Consider the following 22,283-nt stretch of genomic DNA (forward strand, 5'->3'; position numbering starts at 1 on the left):
CTTTCTAGCTCTCTTTCTCTCAAAATAAATAACTAAACACGTAAAAAAAAAAATAAAATCATTTCAAAATTAAAAAAAATTTAAAGGGTCATCAGGGGCAAATTTAACAGTCTGTTTTCACTGGACCCTAGATTTGGGGGCAGAAAGAAGGGAGGAAGGAAGGAAGGAAGGAAGGAAGGAAGGAAGGAAGGAAGGAAGGAAGGAAGGAAGGAAGGAAGGAAGGAAGAAAATAAGGGGGAAAGTTGCCTCAACCCTATCAGTAAGTGAAAAAAAAAATGTATAAAACTCAAAAGCGCCCTCTTGGTCATTCTACACCATCTTTATTCTGTGAAAGAAAACAGTGGGCCCCACACAGGGTATCAAAGACTATTACCTCCAGTTTTTGCTCAAAGAACTCAGCATATTTGGGTGTTTTTTTTTTCAATCTCCCCCTTTCATTTATTGTCTCAGGGTAAACACTTGTGATTCATAAATGCCTTGAGAGTGAATCAGTATTCTCCTGTTCAAACCAGCAGAGGCCACATCAAACAATAGCCCACAAGGTGTTATTAATCATTAAATAGGCACATAGGAGAACATTCAGGCTAGGGACCCAATTTTCTTTTCTCTCTTGACTTTTTTTAAGGAAATAACAAACAGCAAACCTTGACTTTGAGCTATTCAGAAAAACAGTTTTGTGTGTTTTTGTTTTGTTTTGTTGTTGTTTTCCATAAAAGAACACGGTCAAATTCAAGACCAAAGGGGCGAGTGTTTGGGGTGGGAAAAAGCTCCTTCCTTTGGGGTCTTCCTTCTGCCATTAAACAATGGCCTGGATTTCAGATTACAGCACTTGCTTTCTTTGCATTCACATGTCCAAGGGAGATGGATGTTCTCCGCCATGCTTGGCAGGTGCAAAGTCCCCTGGTCGCATCGCCATATTAGCACACAACCTAGTGCAAACCAGAAGGTGGGGAGCTCCAGGCCCATCTGCTCTATGAGAGAAGAAACAAGTCCCGTCAAACATACCTTAAGCAACCATCCAACCATTGTGGGGCTTCCCTCTGTCCCTCCCATCTCCTGTATACACTAAGGCTCTCTAGGTTCAACAGTGGCCTCATTGGTAGATCGAAGGCATCACCTTCCATAGGCATAGAAGTGCTAAAACGTTAGTGAGTTAAAAATAATATTTCCTCTGGGTGACTCAGTCATTTGAGCATCTGACTCTTGATTTTGGCTGGGGTCATGATCTTGCAGTTCATGGGATCGAGCCCCGCATCTGGCTCCGTGCTGGTGGTGCGGGGTGTGCTTGGGATTCTCTCTCCCCCTCCTCTCTCTCTGTCCCTCCTCTGCTCACGTGCGTGTTCTCTCTCACAAAATAAATAAACTTTAAAAAAATTTTTTTAATTAAAAAATTAAAAAAAAATTTTTTTATGTTGATTCATTTTTGAAAGACAGAGAGAGACAGAGCACAAGCAGGGGTGGGGCGGAGAAAGAGGGGGACACAGAACCTGAAGCAGGCTCCAGGCTCTGAGCTGTCAGCACAGAGCCCGACGCGGGGCTCGAACTCAGGAACCACAAGATCGTGACCTGAGCCGAAGCCGGATGCTCAACCGACTGAGCCACCCAGGCGCCCCTTAATTAAAAAAAATTTTTTTTTTTCAAGTCTGACATCAGGTTCACTGCTGTCAGCACAAAGCCCACTTCTGATCCTCTGGTGCTCTCTCTCAAAAATAAACAGACATAGGGGCGCCTGGGTGGCGCAGTCGGTTAAGCATCCGACTTCAGCCAGGTCACGATCTCGCGGTCCGTGAGTTCGAGCCCCGCATCAGGCTCTGGGCTGACGGCTCAGAGCCTGGAGCCTGTTTCCGATTCTGTGTCTCCCTCTCTCTCTGCCCCTCCCCCGTTCATGCTCTGTCTCTCTCTGTCCCAAAAATAAATAAACATTGAAAAAATAAATAAATAAATAAACAGACATACTAAACAACATAATAAAATAAAATTTTTTTTAAATAAAATTTCTTCTTAGGAAGCATCTCTGATAAAAAGACAGCTGAAGAGACAGATAAACAATGGAGCATGTGTCACCACAGAACTAGGATGGCCACGAGTCCCGGGTTATGCCAGGCGTCCTGCCATGACTGTTACCAGCACGACCTTTCACTCTCAAAAGTGACCCAGTCGGGACCATAGACTCTAAGGTCTTCTACAAGAACCCACTGGAGCAGGCCTCAGACATGCATCTTGCCACCAACTGTAACGCATGTAAGTATGACCGGATCCGGGGAGGGCCTGCCCACGTCTGCTCCTGTGGACGAAATGTCCCTTCCAGCCCTTCCCGTTCCTGCCTGGAGGGCAGGGGCTGGGGCCAGCTGGGCCCGAGGAAGAGGGGGGAGCCCACACATCCTGTATGCCAGGCCCACACTGATGCCCTTACCTGCCTCCAGAACTCTCCCTTCTGTGGGCCTGAGGCTCAGTTCACTAATGCAAAGCAGACCTACCCAAAAGTCTACAGCCCACAGAGCCATAACCATAGTACACGGGTGATAGAGACCCACTTCCCTGGCAAAGGAGAAGGAGCCAGATAGTTTTTTCAGGTTTCTCCTGATTCCACAGCCTGTGATTCATAAAAGACTGGCTGAAGCCTTTGGCTTTGTCAAATACTCATGGACCCATTTACGACAGTGGCGGTCCATCAGTTTCTTTGAAATCTTAACACCTTGTGAATTTTTGCAGAGAAAGGAGGCTACCTATCTTATATGCCAAAGATACGTAGAGAGCAGTGACAAAACAGCTGAAAACTTACACTGTATTTGTAATACGTCAGGCACTGTTCTAGGCACGTTATATACCTTGTCCTCACAACAATCCTATAAGCACTGGCGATCTCCCCATTTAACCGGTAAGTAAATTGAGGTACAGAATAGCTATGGCACGTAGCTAGAAAGCGAACAAGCTGGAACACGAACCCAGGCAGCCGGGCTCCAGAGCCTTTGCTTCGTAACCAACACTGCTATAGTTTTCCCTGAACATATAGAGAGATATGCGTTCCACATTCCTAACAGAAATAATCACCAGGGCAGTCGAGTCTCAGCTGTAAAACACTTGAAGTTCACAGAGGAAGCTGCTATTTAAATATAAGAGGCCATTTCACCCTCAACTTTATAGCCCCCTTTATCAATACCATCAGCATCGTAAAACAACAGGTGTGTTGGGGTGCTCTATAAAGACTGGTGTTTTTGTGCACCGTATTTATACTTATGTAACCCAGTGTGTCTGCGCACAGTCACTCCATCTTTCTGGGTCACCCAGAATCTTCCATGAGGGGCTGGCGTGAACAGAGCATGAGGGCCGGAGAAGAGGTCAGCAGCGGTCCCTCCTCGGGACGGTTTGTGGCCTCCTGGGTGGGACAGCCCACCAGACTCTCCTTGCCCAGGTGGCCTCCCCCTCATTTTCTTTCCCAGTTTTCCAGGAGGAACAGTGATCTCCACCCCCCCTACCCCCCCTCCCAGCCTCTTCCCCCTTTCTATCTGCTGCCTGGTGGTGGAACCTGCCTGCCTGAATCTTACTGATTAACTATACATCGATTTGGCAGACCGTGATTACAGTAGAATGGTTTGGGAGCTCAGTATCTCACTTCTTCCCACGCACCTTATCCTGGGAATTGCTTTGTACTTTCATATTGCCATGTGGTGGTGTGCCTTTAATCACCATCAATAAAGATAGGCCTGGGAAAGTACGGACAGCCGCAGAGTCCCCGAAATCCACCTGACTGCAACAGAGTAGGGCCGTCTATGGGGGACAGCCCGGCTGTCTGGGGTGGCCGATGGGACTGGTCAAAATAAACCCACCCCTTTGATCCAGCGACCGAGGAAAATTTGGAAAACTATGCTGACCCTCTGAGGGTTCCACTGAATTGCCAGGAAAACCTGTGTTCCTAAGTCAGAGTTCATTCGTGCACTTACTCTCCAAATATTTGAGGGTGCCAGACGCCATAAGGAGGTTCATAGCTTATTATTTTTTTTAATCAGAGAAGCAATCGACCCGAAGAATGTGGGAAGCGAAGGGGAAATTTTTATGACGGAAACCTGGGTTCTCACCACGCGGCGCAGATGACCAGCATTTGAGTAGCAGCAGAGATGGAAGTCAACGGTCAAAACAGGCGTGGAGTTGCGCCCGACACATGGGAGGTGCTCAAAAAGAGTCACAGAACTGAATTAAGTTAAACGGGCAACTGGGAACTGGACGGTTTGCATCCTTGACCCAGCTGCCTCACCACCATCAACACACATGGCAAGACCAGCGAGGTAAAGGCCACAGCGGGGGGTGTGTCTGATGCACGTACAGCCTGACAACCTCCTCCAGAAGCTGGCAACGCTCTGGGACTTTATCAAGAGCCCTCCGCGGGCCAGCCTGCCACACACCAGCGTGTTCCAACAGAGCTGGCCTTCCCTGCCTCCTGCCAGATTTCAGTCAAGGCTGGCCTGTGGAAGTCCACTCCTGCAAAAGCAGAGGTTCCTCTTCCCCATCCCACAAGTGCCTCGCACAGGGCGGGGCTGAGGGGACCCCCAAATGCGCCGCATCATGTGGGCGCTTGCCCACGGTGGTCAGGGCGATGGAGGTGAACACTTGGTCCTTCCTTGGTCCTTTCCCTGGCGCTAGAAGGATTCAAGGAGCTTGCCTCCCCCTTAGTTCTGAGCTACCCAGCCACCTCTTCTCTGGGACCGCCACCCTCAGACTAACCACAGAGCAGGATGCAGTCTCCCCATGGCCCTCGTTCCCTGCCATCACCCCCAAACCATCCCGCTGTTTCTTCCAGCCTGTGGGATTTTATGGTGCTGCTCAGCGATACAGACAGCACAGAACAAACTAGCTCCTGAGGAAAAGTGATGCGGGTAGGAGGGGTCCACAGGGCCCTCACTCACAGGCCCTGTTTCCCTCTCCGAAGACACTGGATGCTGAACTAATAAGAAGCTTCAGCCTCAGCCCCGGGGGAGGCCATGGTCATCGCTTTTGCTGCATCCTTTCCAGAACCTGCTCAGTCATCTTCTCACTAAGTGGGATTCCTTCCCCTCCCTTCTCCCCGTACCCCCTCCCCCAGCTTCCCACCATAAGAAAGGACACTTCCTCCATGCTTCCCCCACATACGTGTCCTCTGGATTACTGATATTCTATACCAAGTTGACAGACATCTTTCTTCTCCCTTCTGTTCCATTGTCTGGAAATTTTATTTTTGCCCATGGCTGAGAAAGAAAAGTTGGTTCTCCCCCGGCTGCTATGCTCCCTGCCCTGCCTTATATGTCTAGAGGCACTTTTTTTTTTTTTAACTTTTTTAAAACCGTTTATTTATTTTTGAGAGACAGAGAGAGACAGAGCATGAGAGGGGAAGGGACAGAGAGGGAGACAGAGAATCGGAAGCAGGCTCCAGGCTCTGAGCTGTCAGCACAGAGCCCAAAGCAAGGCTTGAACCCATGAGCCGTGAGATCATGACCTGAGCTGAAGTCGGAGGCTTACCCAACTGAGACACCCAGGTACCCCTAGAGGTACTATTTTCTAGAAAGCTTGCATATCCTATATCCTGTGCCCCTTAGAGCCCATGATCTAGCCAAATGTCTCCTGCACTGACTGCTTGAATTTTCTCTTCCTCCCTGGGCCTCCTATCAAAATCATGCTAGTCTAGATCATAAAACCATATATGAGGACAAATTGCTGTAATGGACTAGACAGTACCCTGTCAACTTTCAAGTAACTGTCAGGCAAGGGACAGTTACCTCCAACTCTGGGGACAAGACGGGAAGGCCCCCAACCATGCTGGAAACCACCAGTCTTAAGCTACAGCCGTGGCAGCTGCCTAAACCATTTTCTCGTTCCCTAAGCCTGATCTCTAAAAGGAAAATGTATATTTCACGTGCAAATGCCATCTATCAGCCACTTGGAAAACCCACGATTTTTCTCACCTTTCCCTCTGCTAAATGTGACGTCAGCCAGCCGTTCAATGTCTCCCTGCTCCAACATCACCACAATATTCCTAGCATCACATCTTCTCTGGTCCGGATAAAAGCCCAGTGTTGACGAAGCACAGATTCAGGGGTTAGACATATCCTCCCCTGCCCCCATCTTCCTTTTAGGGTGCAAATAAGGGGACAACGTTGGCAATGAGAAGAAAAGAGCAACGGCGTATGGCTGGGCTTGGCTGACTGAGAGACAAGAGGACTATTCTGTGTGACCCTGCACGGGGCCTCCTGTCTCCTGGAACTCAGATCCTTGGAAATCAGGATCCTTTCTCTTCCAGAGGTTGGGGCGGGGGGGGGGGGCGGGGGGCGGTAGTTGCATCCAAGAAAGCATCCCAGTGCAGCAATCCTGGGATTTACCCACGCTCTGTGCTGGGCACAGCCTGTCACACTACCAAAAATCACTCACCAGCCATGGTCGGATTCTCGATTCGAAAATCCATCTTGGGTGGTAATGCTGTAGATTTGCTGTAGATGACCTTTCAAAACGTTCTTATAGGGATAGAGTGAGGCAGGTTTCTGGGTGGGTGGGCAGAAAATCTGAGCCTAATTCTGGCTTTGCTATTTCCTCTTGGGGAGGCGTTGAACCTTGGGCAAGTCACTTCTTCTTGGGCTCCATTATACCACCTCTTGGGTCCCTTCCCTTGCCTCCTCCAGCCCTTTTCCTACAAGTGGCGGGGGCGGGGGGGGGGGGGAGATGATATGAGGATAATAATGATGGAGATTTTAATTAAAAACATGTTGCATACGCTCATACTGTATCACTTTCAGGTGCTAAGTTTTACCTACATGGTTTTCCTGGCTAGCTGAGTTTTTTGTTGCTGTTGTTTATCTTTTGAGCAATTGGATCCGAAGTCACAATTTGAGCAGCTATCAGCAAGCCAAACAATGCAGGTCCTGGGTTTAAAGGGGCCAGGCTTCACCCCGCCTTCCTGAGCCTTCCAGAGACCCCCTCGGGCACCAGCCCTGGTGCAGGTCTGAGCCTTTAACTGCAAGTTAACATCCCTGTGGCCCCTGGGGAATGCGCTCTTTCGCCTCTTTCGTCTCTGGGCTTGCAGGTCGCCTCACCACAGCCCTGCTCAGGGGGCAAAGGTGAGCGGCGGCGTTTAGAGCCTTCCCACCTCACTGCTGCTACTGGGCCTGCTGCTGCTGAGGCGGCTGGAGCCAAATGTGGGAATGGAGCCATTCTGGAGCGCCCTGCCCCCACCCCATTGGAAAAGGCTTTCTTGGCAACCATCCTTTTTCAGGGCCCATTGGAAAAGTGCACATTCTCACTGGCTCACTCAAGTTTTTCCAAGGCGGGTGGGGGGCAGAGAGCATTACAGGCTGCTATTAGCCAGTGTCCAAAGCTTCCGTTTTCCGCCTCCACCTCCTTTGCAGTTCGAGGTCCCAGCCCAGCTGGAGACCGACCCGGCAGTTTTGTTCAGAAGTAGCAACTTATTTTTATCAAAGATGGAATGCAGACGCAGTTGTTTCTAATGCCTCTTCATGGCAACCAGGACTCTTGTTCCAAGCATTCCTGAATCATCTTCTCTTAAAAAACACTTGGCTTTCTTGCCTGTCCCTTTCTCCACGCAAAAATTGGGGGCAGAGCAGCACTAGCGTCTCAGAACTTAAAAAAAAAAAAAGGTTCTGGAAATTCAAAGCACTTTATTAATGTGTCTATTTTTTTTCTTCAAAATCTTCTGAATGTTTATTTTTGAGAGAGAGACAGAGAGAGAGAGACAGAGCATGAGCGGGGGGAGGGGCAGAGAGAGGGAGACACAGAATCCGAAGCAGGCTCCAGGACTGAGCTGTCGGCACAGCCAGACATGGGGCTCGAACCCATGAACCAAGAGATCATGAGTCAAAGTCAGACACCCAACCCGCTGAGCCACCCAGGTGCCCCTAATCACTTTAAATCCAGGCTTTGGTGGTTGGTGATCACAACTCCATAAACCCCACCCCAAATTTCCCATGGACCGCAGCACTGTGGTGTGGTAAAGGCCTCTGAGCCGGCTTCTGGCCCCCACTCTGGTCATACGTTGCTGTAGGCCCTTAAGCCAGTCCCATGCCCTCTCTGGGCTTAGGTACAGACTTATAAGTGGAGATTGTCTAGATCAGTTTCCTCCGCCTTTCAGGGTCACGAGAAGCTCTGAAATTTTGCTGAAAGCTATGGACCCTCCCCTGAGGAAGAAATCATGCACTCATTCATTGATCCATCCATTCAAAAAAGCATATATTAAGCTACTGCCAAAGGTGCATGTAGGCTTCATTCGGAATTCCATTTCGGGCATTGTTTTAGGTTCAGCTTAGGGGGTTCTTCTTAAGGTAAGAAATCCTGGTTGTGAATTTTGCCGTGATGGGCATATATGGACCTTATCTATTAGAAGGACCACACAATAATGATTCTAGTAAAGGATCATGAAACTGCCCGTCAGGCAGATGCCAGAACACGCAGGCAGCGAGGCAGTCATCAGGCAGGTGATCCCTGGCTTCCCTCCCGCCCCTCCCCACCGGGCACGCGCGCAGGCAAACACGCGTGCACCGCCGCACAATCGGCGGGGAATGTGCTGTTTCTGGGACGCAGACCGCAGGGAGCTGGCTGCAGCTCCAGAGAGACAACAAACATCTCTTCTATCCTGGGCTTTATTTTTCTCACGGTCTCTGAAAAGCCTGCGATCAGGTGATATGTGTGGGACTGTTCCCTGTACAGGTGCGGAGCAGGTACTGAGGGGAGGAGAAATCCGCCCCGTGTGTACTTACTCAAGGCTCTTTCAATAGCTCTCCCAGGATAGCTCTTGGCAGGGCAGCTACCTCGGCTCTGGCAGGCTGCAGGGAATCCGAGTGTGAGAAAGTCAGTCAAGCGGAGGAAAACGAAGTGGGGGGGGGGGGGAAGCTTCAAGTCCTCAGGCAAAATACCTTTTTTCTTCTCTCACTCTCTGTGTTTTCTGTAGCTTTAAACCAAACCCACAAACCAGGCTGCTACCTAGGGACAAAGGGGAGTCTCACTGGAGGCGCAGTTATTTGTTTTATGGTTTAGAGCAAACAGGTGATGTAGTAAGACAGAAAATCACCCTTCGTGGGCCAGAAAGGGGAAGGGGGATAAACAGAGCGGCCCCTGGTTGTATTTATCCGACATGATACAGTGGGAAGGATTCCTTGTGTTTTGCTGGTCTCACAGTGGGATCAAAGCAGTGACCTCTGTTGATGAACAGGGTTCAATTTTCCCTTTGCTTTGGGGAGGGGGGGGGTTGGAGAGGAGGACTGAAATATAAAGGCTGTTCTATCTAAGAGGAGGCTTCCAATTCCCAAAGTCTTTTCTTGAGTTTAGGAGCTTAGGTCCCCATTTGAGAAGGGCTGGAAAGAGTGTCAACTTGGCCCTATTTTCCCTGCCCCAAATCAGGATACTGAAAAATAACATGTAAGTACATTTGCAAAGAAACTTTCTTCTTGAATCATGAGGGTGGAGGGCCAGAGATTTCATGGGTTGGGTTTTTTTGTTTGTTTGGCCCAGAGACAAATTCATGGCAAATTTCTGGTTGCTTGACTGACCCCTCTGTCTCTCAAAAAATGTGAGTGTGTGTGTGTGTGTGTGTGTGTGTTTAAGTTATTTGCTCATCCTACCAGTCTAAGCACTCCTAAAGTGGCAATAAAAGAGTTGCTGATTAACCATTTAACCCATGAGGCTGCTTCAGGCCCTGCAGTGAGACCTTAACTTGACTATATTCAACATTCTCCACGCACCTTCAGGGTGCCAAATCCAGAGGAGAGGACAGTCGGGGACAAAAAAGACTCTTAGGCTAGAAGGGACAGGAGATGGTTTACCCAGCTAGTTAATGAGGGCCCAATGTCAATGTCATAGCAGCATTTGGTGGAGGAAGTCACTGGCTCTCACAGATTTGGGGGGAACCTGGAAAGGGTTAACATGCTTCCCTGGGAAGGGTTTAGTTCCTTGGAAGAATCTGGGTCAGAGTATTTATGCAGTTTTTAAAAGTCAGATGCTGAGTAGAGCATTTTAAGGAGCCTGCGAAGTCTGCATGGCAGAAAAGAGGGGAACTTCACAGGCTCCTCACCTTTCACCAAGAGCACTGCAAATACCCGGGGAAAACTCCACTTTTTTTCCAAAGCAACAGACAATTTTCTGTCATCACCACCTTTCCATCTGCTTAAAATAAGAAAGGAAAGTCCTGTCCCATTGGGCCAGGTTGCAGGTCAACAAAGGAGACATTGTTCACCCGTTTCTTCAGAACATGATAGGGCACAGCCCACTCTGCAGTGTGGCAAGAAAACACACAAAAATCCCAGAGAGTCGCCTGAGGGGCAAGAGTGAGTAAACCAAGCTTGCAATGAGGTAAAGGCTTGGCTGCAGACTTGAGGGTTGTCCTGGAAGATGGAAATGAGGCTTGGAAGATAGATTCAGTCAGAGTCACAATGACTCTTTAGTTGGACTCCAGGTGGCGGGGGAACATTGCGCGAAAGGGTAGGCAGGTTTCTGCTGAACCTGGATCACTGGACAGTGTACAGTCAACGCCCAGGTGAGCTGGTTCTAGGCAGGTGCTTCCAGGTGAGTGTCAGTCTACATCTGTCACTTAGGAACCTCCTTTACCAGCCTGAACCTCCTCACTGGGCTCTCTGCCTCTAATCTACTCTCCACACTTTTCCTAGAGCCATCGTCCTAAAGGAGAATCTTGATGTCCCTTCTCCATTCAAGAGCGTTTCATAGTTCTCCAATGTCTAAAGATAAGGCTAAAGTCCTTTAGCAAGATATTTAAGGGTCTTGTGACTTGGCCTCAAGCCTCCTCCTTCAGTCCCTTCTTATAATCCTGCCTGTCAGACACCCTGGACTCCAGACCATGATGCCCAAATAAGGACTTCATGTTCCAGAGTGTAGGCCTTTCATGCCATGGGTACTTCCATCCTCCCCAGCCCCATGACTCACATTTCCAGTGCCCCAATCCTCCCTGTTTTCCAAGATACAAAGCACAGGCCATTTCCTCCAGGAAGCTTTCCAGGATGCCCCCAACTTATTAATAATTTAACTATCCTAAACCTCCACAGCATTTTACTTCTATCGAGACACATGAATGTCTCTCTCGAACCTACCAGAGAAAGAGCCTGGGAAACAGAGGTCAGCTGCACCTAATGAGTATCTCCAGGCGGCAGACTTCCTGACGGTAATAAACATTTTGTTCATCCCTGTATCCCCGGGTAGGCCAGCAACACTGTTGCCCATATAGGTGTGGTTTAGTGTTTCCTTCAGGGTCTGATCTCTCAGGCCATCATCTAAGCCCGAAGAGAAAGGAATATAAGAGGCACGCCTGGCCATCAATCAGAAAATCAGGGTCCGTCTGCCTCCAGTTGACTGTAAACTCCTTGCAGACTGCCACTGTGTCTCTCATCCTGGTAATCCCAGGGTTTAACACGGTGTCTGGCACAGAGCGCGCGCCACAGAATGAAAGAACTGAGAGGGGCTCGCCCAAGGTCACCCCGAGTCAGGAACCGCTGATTCTCATCCGGACGAGATCTGGTGGAACCGTTTACACCATTATCTCAGTGGGGAGCTCGGAGGAAGGAAGGAATGAAGTGTCTGAGAAATGTGTGCCAGGCCCCTGGCGGCCTCCAAGCCTGCAGAAGGGCTGGGAGGGCGGGGAGAGCGCGACATCAAACAAGATGCTGGGCTCCCGGGCTGCCCCGAGCTTCCCGAGCAGCGCGCCGAGCTCCCGGGCGGCGGGAAGGGTGGAGGGGGTGGGGGCGCGGGGGCCCGCGACCCGCGCGGGCGGGCGGGCGGGACGGCGGGAGGCGGCGGTGGCGGCGGCCGGCCGGGGCAGTGCGCGTCGCCCGCCCCGCGCGGCAAATCCCCCAGGGAGGCCGCCGCCAGAGCCCTGGCGCTCCCGGCCCGGCGCCCGCCACGTGGCACCCGGCGGCGGCGGCGGCGGCTCCTCCCGGCGCGCGGCCCGGCCAGCCGGCAGCACGCAGCCGCCCGCGCCGCCCGCCTCCTCCCGGCCGCCCGCCGGCGGCCTCCCGGGCGCAGCGAGGGGGAGCTGCCCGGCCGCCCTGGACCCAGGGAAGGGGCGGGCGGCGCGAAGCCGCTTTAACCGCAGCCGCCGAGCGGAGGCAGGAGGCTGACCCGGCCGCTTCCTAAGTGCGGTCAGGCATCTCGTGACCGCGGCGGGCGCCGGGGGCCCCGCGGGGGAAGGGAGGGAGGGCCGGGGCAAGGAGCAAACAAGAATGCCCCCACTCCTCCCCCGGGCTGTTGCTAGCGAGGCCTTCGGCGGAATTAAAACCCCAAGCCCGAAATCAGGGGTGGAGTGGGGGGTTGGAATAATTCCCCACTATCCACCCCGGGGCGTGCGCTCCCCGCCCGGAAGGGCTGACCTTGGCCGGGGAAAGGCGGGGGGCGGTGGTAAGCGCCGGGGCTCGGCTCCCAGCCCGCCGCCCCCTCGGATTCCTGGCGCGGCGGGGGCCGGAGGAGGGGGCCCCCGGACACACACACACACCCCACACGCAGCGCGCGCCAATGAGCCCCGGCCAGGCGCAGGGGGCGGGGTTTTCCCAGGCTCGAGCACAGCAGCTGCTATTTACCTTCTTGGCTTCTCCCGGGGACCGAGAACCAGCCCCCGCGCTCCGCCGCCCGCCGCCGCCCCCCGCCTCCCTGCCCCCGGGGCGCGCGCACACACACTCACACACGCACGCACACACACATCCTCCCGGCCCGGCCGCAGCCGCGGCGGCAATAAAACATCCTGGCACGTGCTCCGGCTCCAGGCGCGCCCTCGCCGGCCGGCTGATGTCAAACTGCATCTCGGCTGGTGTAGCTCTTAAAGGGCCCGCGCGCGCCGGGTGGCGAGGCTGCCCCGGCCGCCCGCGGGCGAGAAGGAGGGGAGAAGCTGCCGCCCGGCCCGCCACCTCAACGTGCTGAGAGTCTGTGGGTGGAAAGGAAAAGGGTGGCGAGGGCGCGCGCGCGTCCCTGAGGCCTTGCCATCAAAGCCCCCTTGTTCATCTTTCATTTGAAATTCCATTTCCTTTCTGCCCAGTTGGAAATTATTCTGATTGTTTCCTGGGGAAGCGCGGGATCCAAGGCCCCAACTGCAGAAGAGGAATGAGGGGCGGGGGTGGGGTGGGGGATTAAAAAAAGAACACCTTGCTCTGAAAAATCGCAAGTGTAAGGTAGGCATTTTTTTCCTTATTCTGCATGCGAAAGGTTTTTGTGTGTGTGGGGGGGGGGGTTTGTCCTTTTTCTGCATGATCGATTTTCATTATCTTCCTTACCCCAATGTATAGAGTCTGAGCGGGAAATCACTTAGATGTATCGGTAACTCACGCCCTTGCACAGTTCTCCTCTTTTATCCCTGTCCTTCTAAATCTTTTTTTAGAATATATTTCAAATGAACTTCTTATTAGTATCAAAGCAGCTCTATTACACATGTGAAAGGAAATAAAGAGCAAAGACGCTGGCCCCAAAAGAAATAAACTAGACTGGAGCAAAACCTGCGGAAAAATCCCCTGTAAAGCAAAGCCCAGCAGGGAGAATAGCAAAGGGTTAAAATCCTTTTGATTGACGTTGTAGCCTCCGGTGCCCCGGGCTCAGGCGCGCGCCATTGGCCGCCAGGCACAAGGCCTGGCGGCCAATGGGGGGGCGCGGTCCACGAGCGGTGCCGCGTGTCTCCTCCTCCCATTGGCTGAAAGTTACTGTGGGAAAGAAAGTTTGGGAAGTTTCACACGAGCCGTTCGCGTGCAGTCCCAGATATATATAGAGGCCGCCAGGGCCTGGGGATCACACAGGATCCGGAGCTGGTGCAGATAACAGTGGAATCCCCCGTCTACCTCTCTCCTTGGTCCTGGAATAGCGCTACCGGTCACCAAGTAGCCATAAGATATTATAATAAACCCTCAGCACTTGCTCAGTAGTTTTGTGAAAGTCTCCAGTGAAAGGGACATAAACAAAACAATTTTTTGTGTGAAGGACTCCAAAAATAAAATTCTCTAGGGATTAAAAAAAAAAAAAAAGCAACAGAAAATGCCAGCAGATATAATGGAGAAAAATTCCTCGTCCCCGGTGGCTGCTACCCCAGCCAGTGTCAACACGACACCGGATAAACCAAAGACAGCATCTGAGCACAGAAAGGTAAGGGCAGTACCACTATCTCTCTGCAGCCCTAAGAAATTAAGTCGGGGTTGGGGGGTTCCTTTCTTCCTTTAAACTCCGGAGTGAAATGGCAGATCCCATGGGAACTCAGGGCTCTATTTTTATTTCTTTCCAGTCATCCAAGCCTATCATGGAGAAAAGACGACGAGCAAGAATAAATGAAAGTCTGAGCCAGCTGAAAACACTGATTTTGGATGCTCTTAAGAAAGATGTAAGTGGGCAATGCTGCCTTTTTTTTTTTTTTAATTAAAACAAAATACTATTTCTTAGATACTCAACGTGAAACCCCCTCGCTGACGGGATCGTCCTCGCTGGCACTGCATTCCCTGAGGCGGGAGGGCCGGGCCCCTCCCGGGTCTAGGGATGTCGGCGCCGGGGCCGGGGGGGCGGAGGGGGGGGGGTGTGTGGGAAGGAACCACAGCACACCGAGGCGGCTGGCGGGGCTCTCACTTCACTGCCTTGCCTCTTCTGTGCAGAGCTCGCGACATTCCAAGCTGGAGAAGGCGGACATTCTGGAAATGACAGTGAAGCACCTCCGGAACCTGCAGCGGGCGCAGATGACGGGTGAGGGCGGCTTGCCGCGAGTCCCCCTCTGCGGGCGTCCCTTTCGCCCCGCGGTGATTTCTTCCAGACTTCCGCCCGTGGTTGTGAGAGGCATTCAGCTACATTTTACTGCCTTGGCTCACTCTTGCGTTCCCACGGTCTGGGGCTTATTTATAGCCACAACTCCAAGTTGTTACTGTTCCGGAAAGGGAGGGAGGGAGGTTGTAGCGGCGAGGGTGGCGAGCGGCTTGGCAGTGGGGGAAGCTGGTGCCGACGAAGACTCAGAACCGTGGCGGGTCTGGGGGTCATCTGGTTTAGCACTCCCCGCTTTCCTATTACAGAAGGGGAAATGAGGCCCGGTTGGCGGGGCCGGGGTGGGGGGGGGAGGTGGTGGTGGAGGGCATTGCCCAAGGTCACATCGCGCGCACGGAGGATAGGGGGAAGATGTGAGGCTGTATGGGTTAAAATGGAGCGACCAGGAATGGAGAGGCACCATCTCGGTTTCGGTCGCCAAGCTGGTGTGGAGAGGTGGACGATTTTTCTAAACAGCCTCCCTCTAGCCGGGGGCAGTTCCGCGGGCGGGTGGTCAGGGAGGAGCACCGCGGGGACCTCCCAGGGCGGAGGCGGTGGCCTCGGGGCCAGGGCCATTGGGTGACCCGTCTGTCTCCTTCTGGCCCGCAGCCGCGCTAAGCACAGACCCGAGCGTGCTGGGGAAGTACCGCGCCGGCTTCAGCGAGTGCATGAACGAGGTGACCCGCTTCCTGTCCACGTGCGAGGGCGTTAACACTGAGGTGCGCACCCGGTTGCTCGGCCACCTGGCCAACTGCATGACCCAGATCAACGCCATGACCTACCCCGGGCAGCCGCACCCCGCCTTGCAGGCGCCGCCGCCGCCCCCGCCGGGACCCGGCGGCCCGCAGCACGCGCCGTTCGCGCCGCCACCGCCGCTCGTGCCCATCCCCGGGGGCGCGGCGCCCCCTCCCGGCGGCGCGCCCTGCAAGCTGGGCAGCCCGGCTGGAGAGGCGGCTAAGGTGTTCGGCGGCTTCCAGGTGGTGCCGGCTCCGGACGGCCAGTTTGCCTTCCTCATCCCCAACGGGGCCTTCGCTCACAGCGGCCCCGTCATCCCAGTCTACACCAGCAGCAGTGGGACCTCCGTGGGCCCGAACGCAGTGTCGCCTTCCAGCGGCCCCTCGCTCACGGCAGACTCCATGTGGAGGCCGTGGCGGAACTGAGGGGCTCAGGTCACCCCTCCACCTAAACTCCCAACCCCCCTCTCTTCCCTCGGGATACACAACAGGAACTTGGACACTGGGAGAGAAGAGGACTTTTGTGATTAAGTGGTTACTTTGTTTTTTTTTAATTTCTAAAAAGTTACTTTTTTGTAGAGAGCTGTATTAAGTGACTGACCATGCACTATATTTGTATATATTTTATATGTTCATATTGGATTGCGCCTTTGTATTATAAAAGTTCAGATGACATTTCGTTTTTTACACGAGATTTCTTTTTTATGTGATGCCAAAGATGTTTGAAAATGCTCTTAAAATATCTTCCTTTTGGGAAGTTTATTTGAGAAAATATAATAAAAGAAAAAAGCGTGAAGGCTTTTATGTCTTAGAACTGATTATTTCAGAATATGTGTAAAAAAAAAAGGTTCTTGGCAGAATTTGGATTACGCGCAACCTGAGAATTCAGTCATTGGCCCTTTTGTTTTTAAAAGAACATTTTTAACAATCCATCAAGCCTTACCAACCCTCCACGAACTAAATTCCACTAAATTTGTAAGAACTCCTCTATTATGGCTACTCTAATCAATTTGTGGTCAATCTCCTCAAGGATTTCAGAATTTTTTTAGTTGCAGTTCAGTCCCGGTTCTCACACTAGCTCCTCTGAAGAAGATAGAACCAGACTGAAGTCATGAAGTTAATCAGTCGAGTAATGGGTGCCCCCAGCACCTTGAGAGAGACCCCTGCAGCACTACTATCCTGGGAAACACATGGACACCCAATGTAAATGGAGGCAGCCTCAGCCTTCTAGTGTTGGAGCTTGTTTAATTAGGCAATACTTAGGTGCAGCTACACATTCCCTTGTACCAGCCTCTAAAAGTTTGAAATGCCTCTCTGCACCCTCTTCAAGCAAGCTGAGAAGGTCAACAGATTCCTTCTGCCAAGGGACAGCTAGTTAGACTCCCAAGTGGAGCCCAAGTCCAGATGATTAACACCAGACATATGTTTTTGATAAGTTTCTGTGCTTGGCTCTAATAGAGAAAGCATGTGGAGGCCGCTCTGGCAGGCACACAGGCCATCTTCCCTTTAATACAAACAGCAAGCGACCCCTTCGCTTGGTCATGCCCCATTTCCAGGCAAGATGTGGGCTCCAGATAGAAGCAAAAGGGTTGTCTCGGGTTTCAGCTCACATAACCCTCCTTAACAAGTCCTAACTCAAAGCGGACAGCTTTAAACTGTGCCAGGATCTGCAGGGAATTTCTTCCAAATCCCATCACAAAGGCTTGTCAGATTTTGTCAGATTTGGCCAGGTGTTTGACTGCATCCAGGTGTTGGGGAAATGAAAACCACGAGCCCTGCGAGACCAGACACATCAGCCGCGCTGTGGGTCTGGCGGGCGCGCCCTCCTCCCCCACTGCCGGCCAGTCCTCCCGGCAGGCCCCTCCCGCCGGCCTCCCCTCATGCCCCTTCTTTCAGAACTGCTTCTGGGAGGAGAAGGATGAGGCGGGAGAAATCAATCTTTGAAGCCTTCCTAACAAAGATAAAGCCAACGATTTTCTGTCTTGTTTCAAAAGCTTTACCTCTCCCCCGCCTTGCTCTGGCCTTTCCCACAGGCCAGTGTGGAGAGCCGCTCTATCACAGGAATGATCTAGCAGACAGCAGTTTTCCACCCAAATACCTTCGATCCAGCTTCGGACCCACAGGGAAAGTTTTCAAAGATAGTTCGTAAAATTTGGCTCCTACTTGCCTCCTTATGTGAAAGGTATCCGACACCCACCCCCCAGAATACACACACATACACACACTCCTCTTTACCATACCATTTTCCCATGATTTCCCTCTTGTTTAAACACAAACATAATAACAATTGCTCTATTAAGACACTCAACACAAGCCTAAATGCTTCATTTGGCAAATCTGTCCGGCCCCACTAGAAGTCCTTAACTGTCCTGACATAAATAATGGAGACATCAGGGTCTCATTTTTACAAAAATACATTTATATTCTTTAAAAAGTCACACACACACACACACACACGTGCAATCTCTACACCAACTTAAAACTAAACCTGTCTTTCCCTGTGCTGAAGGGGAACGACTGAAATAAATGAATTTTTATTAATATCAAAAATGCAAAGATCTTGGAGGTGGGAATTAACAAATTTAAGGAAAAGCAGTAAATAATTGTTCATCTGATAATTTGATAGTCTTGTTTCCCGGATTTGGGGAACTCAGATGAGGCATTTGTTCCTGTACAATATGGGCAGAAGGGGGACACCCAGGCCTCTATGGGAATTTCAGGCTCCTCTGGCAGCTACACAACTAAATTGACTGTGTCACTTTGGATGAGTCATTTCCCTTATCTGGGACATTTCCAAGTCCAGTGAGTGGGTTTATTTCCAAGACCTTGTGCCCTCCCGCACCCAGGTTGTTTCTGGAGTAAGTAGTTTGGGGATTAGGGAGAATGAAGCTTCAAAGACGATTGCAATCTTGCTCACCCCCCACCGTCCTACCCGGATCCCTGGGGCCTGGCCTAGTTTACGGCCTGAGACACACCCAGCAGCCCCTCTCTGCCGCCCGGGGCAGTGCCGATGGCTCCCGGAGATAAGGCCCAGCTCCAAGCTCCACGTCCGGATGCGGGCCGCCGGCCTCCGCCGCAGTGCGATTATCGTCTCAATGGAGACCCTCCAGGGTCCCGGCCCCCCGCGGTCTCTGGCAGCATCCGGAGCGGGAAAGGCGCTGAACTGGAAGGGGAGCTCTCCCGGTCAAGACGCGAGCCTTCTCTAGTGAATAAACGCGACTCCGAGTCGCGCCCCCTTCTCGCGCCCCATTTCACCCCCACGTGTTTCTGGAGCGGGGACCCAGGGGTTAAACTGGACCCCCTCATCGTCACCACCGTCCCGGGAAACCTGTCATTAAAGTCAATTAACTTTTCCCACACCCCTTGGCCGGTAACAACCCGCTGCTAGCTTCCTCCTCGGCTCCTAAGTGCAACCAGATGGGCCGCCGAGCTGCCCCCGCCGCGCGCCCGCCGGGGCGGCCCGGGGGTTCCAGGGAGGCCGCCGGGGCCCGCGGCCCGGGCGGGAGCAGGCCAGGGCGGCCACGCCGGGCCAGCCCCGGCGGCCCTGCGGCCAAGGTGGTTTGCTTAGCAGGCCTGGCTGCTTTCTGGCAGGAAATGAATAGCTCCCAGATGAGCTCAGGCAACCTGAGAGGTCGTGAGAACGGCGCGAACCCCCGCCTGTGCAGCCGGCAACCTGCCAGGCCGCGGGGGGAGCGGGCGGCGGCGGCGGCGGCGGGAGGCCGGGAGGCCCGGCGGGCGGGCGGGCGGGCGCGCGGGCGGGCGGCGGCAGGGGGAGAGGGAGGAGGGAGCCGCTGACACACGAGCCCGCGCCCGCTCCCGCTGACAGGCAGGCAGCCGCCCGCGCCCGGCCGCCTCCCCCGCTTCCCCCGCCCCAGGCCCCAGCGCCTCCCAAGCAGCAGGCCTTAGCCGCAGAAATGCGGCCGCCCGGCCCCGCCAGGGCCTGGGGGTGGGGCGGCCTGCCAGTGTTTTTCCAGTTCCCCCGGTAGCTCCGGGCCGCATTTAGAAGACGGGGAAACTGGGCTGAGGCCAGTGTCAGGGCACCAGAGGCCCTCGCGGCCTGCCGAGCACTGCCAAGCGTCAGGCCAAGCCAGGGCAGGAGTGGGCAGGGAGGGGGGGAGGGGGGCGGAAGGGGGAAGGGCATCTCAGCTCACACCGGCGTCCCAAAAAAGAAGGAGCCACCAGACAGGGACTCTAGACTCATAAAAAAAATATATCTCATTTCTAAAAACCCTGAGCACCTACTAAGTGTCTAGCAGGCCCGAGGCAAGCGCTACAAAGATAGGACTAATCCCCACACAGCCCCTGCCCTCCGAGAGCTCTGGTTTAGCTAGGAAGATAGACAAACATTCAAGTGACTCATCCCGGGGATGATGAGGTAAGTGCCAAAAATGAACTTTAAACAAAGGGCACCTAAGAACAGAGAGATTAATTCTGATTTGAGAGGAAACCAGGTAAGTTTTGCAGGGAGTTGGCACTTGAAGCAGAGAGGTGAAAGATGAGCTCAACGGGAAGAAAAAGGAGGAATAGGAAGGTGAAAGAAAAGGCAGAGATAGGTAAATATTTAGGTCCAGTTTGGGGAAATTTCAGGAAGGATGCCATGGTTGTCCTATTTCAATTTGCAAATATATAAATTGGCTTAGAGGTAAAAAAAAAAAAAAGAGGACCAAGCTGTCTGCTTTAGTCCTTGGTTTATTGCAGACTAGCCTGGGGGTTAAGTGCACATGATCTGGCTTCAGATTGCTTAGGTTGTAAGTCCAAGGCAGATTAACTTCTCTGAGCGTCCTCTGTAACAGGGGGCTCATGGGGTAGTATTTCATAGGGTGGTGAGGATAAAATAAGTATAAATGCATGTAAAGCATTGAGAATGGTGCTTGGCACTGAGGCCTCCGTGCACGTCAGCTAGTAAGATTCCTGAGCAACCATAGTGAGGCAAGGGTGTTCGCCAAACTAGCAAGCGAAATCTGGACTTTGCCCAGTGATTTCAGGGACTGCTTTTAATTACACCAGGCCCCAGGTGAAAGGACCACTGCCTCTTCCTTAGTTTCCAAATTTCATGTACTCATTCAATAATTACTGAGCCAGGCACTATGGGAATAAAGGGAGAAGAAAGGCGTGATCTCTACAGTTATAAAGCTCTCAGTCTGGTAGTCGAGACAAACTAGTAAAAAAAAAATGAATAATAATAATAATAATTGCTCTGTGTTAAGTGCCATCAAAGTGGGGTAGTATGCACTGGTGGTACAAAAGAAGGGTACTTGTCTTAGCAGGTACATTGTTGGTCCTCCAAATTAGAATTAATCTGTGAATTTTTGTGACCACAGACATTGCCGGCACAGTAGATAACTATCAAATTCCACCTAAGAAAAGTGGTTGTCAAGTGGTTAATTTCAAGATTAATCATTTTATGATACTAATATCTTCTGAATGAGCACAATCACCTTGATGTGGTCAAGGAACTGGTTCCAAAGTGGCCCTTACCCGTGAAATGCTGAGCATGTCCCCTTGAGTCTCTGGGCTTCGGTTTCCTCCCTGATAAGGTGAGAAGGTTAGACCGGAAGTCTCTAAGATCCTTCTCAACTCCCCGGTCTGTGCTTCTCTTTCCTCAGCATTTTGACACACGCTCTGTGGCTGTAAGAACCTTTATCAGGCATATTTCAAAACTTTTGACCAAGGCGTGGGACGATTTTATAACCAAGTGTTTTCATCTGCAGTTAAAGACATGGAAGCAAACTCAAATAGACGCGCATTGTATTTCCACTGTTGTAAGCAAGTGGGCCACACGTTAGTTTCTGGAGACCGACCATGGGATCGAGAGTCGCATTCACTGTGTGGCACATCAGAGGAAGACTGCATCTGACAGGATTTGGTCACATACCTGCTCCTAAGACCCCATCCTTTACTGTAATATCTTGTCATCTTCCTGGGAAAACAGAGTAACAAGAATTAAAAATACCACCACATTCCCTCTTGATGCTAAAAACTCGCTTCCCATCCTTCTCACTTGCCCACTTCTTTTCTGGGGGAAAAAAAAAAAAAGAATGTGATCTGTTGTTTATCAGGACTCCTTCCATTTAGGAAACATAGTTCCCTAACTGGCTAGAATTTTTCCACTAGTACATTTGCTGAATTAAATAAACTTACTGAATTAGTCTCCTTAAACAAGAATGTCAGTCTGAATTAGTGAAAAGTCTGAATTTTAAATATCCAATAGGGAGAGCAGTAAACTTTGCAAATCCTTGTAGTGAGTCTGAATTCATAGTTTACAAAAGCACTTGCTCTCCTAAAACTAATGCATTAAAGTCATTTAAAGAATGTATTCTCCCAAACAGGTTAAACATGAATCTTGCAAAATTATACTATAGTTGAGCCTTGAACAACTCAGGCTTGAACTGAGCAGATCCACTTATATGTGGATTTTTTTTTTTAATAAATACAGTAGAGTACTATAAATGTATTTTGTTTCTTATGATTTTCTTAATAGCATTTTTTTCTCTACTTTACTTTACCATAGGAATACAGTATATAATACACATAACAAACAAATATGTGTTAAGCAATGGTTTATGTTATGACTAAGGCTTCTGGTCAACACTAGGCTATTAGTATTAATAGTTAAGCTTCCAGAAGGCAAAAGTTATATGCAGATTTTAGAATGGGGGGGGGGTGCTACCACTCCTGCATTGTTCAAGGGTAAACTATATAAATCTTTCTTTATAGTAAGAAAAAGAGCTAGGATTGCAACCCAAGTAAGTACTTGTAGCCTAAATTAATAATAAGGCTTTACTGTAGCTACTCTATGTCTGGATATGCTTCCAGTCA

General features: G+C 51.4%; 1 protein-coding gene and 2 long non-coding RNA genes across 3 annotated transcripts; 2 read left to right on the forward strand and 1 right to left on the reverse strand.

Moving 5' to 3' along the window:
• Window positions 1–300: 300 nt before the first annotated feature.
• On the reverse strand, window positions 301–12,611 carry LOC147577375 (uncharacterized). Its single transcript, XR_015240218.1, has 3 exons — window positions 12,552–12,611; window positions 8,733–8,798; window positions 301–971 (listed from the first exon to the last, which is right to left on the reverse strand). It is a non-coding gene; the product is annotated as an uncharacterized LOC147577375 (long non-coding RNA).
• A 1,079-nt stretch (window positions 12,612–13,690) lies between these two features.
• HES1 (hes family bHLH transcription factor 1) lies at window positions 13,691–16,264 on the forward strand. The gene is made up of 4 exons (XM_086675027.1): window positions 13,691–14,094; window positions 14,231–14,326; window positions 14,592–14,679; window positions 15,340–16,264. Exons 1-4 carry the CDS (start codon window positions 13,987–13,989, stop codon window positions 15,888–15,890), a joined length of 843 nt encoding a protein of 280 aa, XP_086531153.1. The 5' UTR covers window positions 13,691–13,986; the 3' UTR covers window positions 15,891–16,264.
• A 3,336-nt stretch (window positions 16,265–19,600) lies between these two features.
• LOC147577377 (uncharacterized) lies at window positions 19,601–21,429 on the forward strand. The gene is made up of 2 exons (XR_015255810.1): window positions 19,601–19,839; window positions 21,176–21,429. It is a non-coding gene; the product is annotated as an uncharacterized LOC147577377 (long non-coding RNA).
• The last annotated feature ends 854 nt before the right edge of the window (window positions 21,430–22,283 follow it).

The sequence above is a fragment of the Puma concolor genome, chromosome C2, assembly GCF_028749965.1.
Source record: "Puma concolor isolate L17-30 chromosome C2, mPumCon1.1.hap2, whole genome shotgun sequence".
NCBI lineage: Eukaryota > Metazoa > Chordata > Mammalia > Carnivora > Felidae > Puma > Puma concolor.

What these genes read in the sequence shown, in the direction of transcription:
- HES1 (XM_086675027.1), top strand. Translation starts at nt 13,987, where the DNA reads ATGCCAGCAGATATAATGGAGAAAAATTCCTCGTCCCCGGTGGCTGCT. An exon ending in CAGCATCTGAGCACAGAAAG is followed by an intron (nt 14,095 to 14,230) that starts GTAAGGGCAGTA and finishes ATTTCTTTCCAG; the next exon opens with TCATCCAAGCCTATCATGGA. An exon ending in TGGATGCTCTTAAGAAAGAT is followed by an intron (nt 14,327 to 14,591) that starts GTAAGTGGGCAA and finishes TCTTCTGTGCAG; the next exon opens with AGCTCGCGACATTCCAAGCT.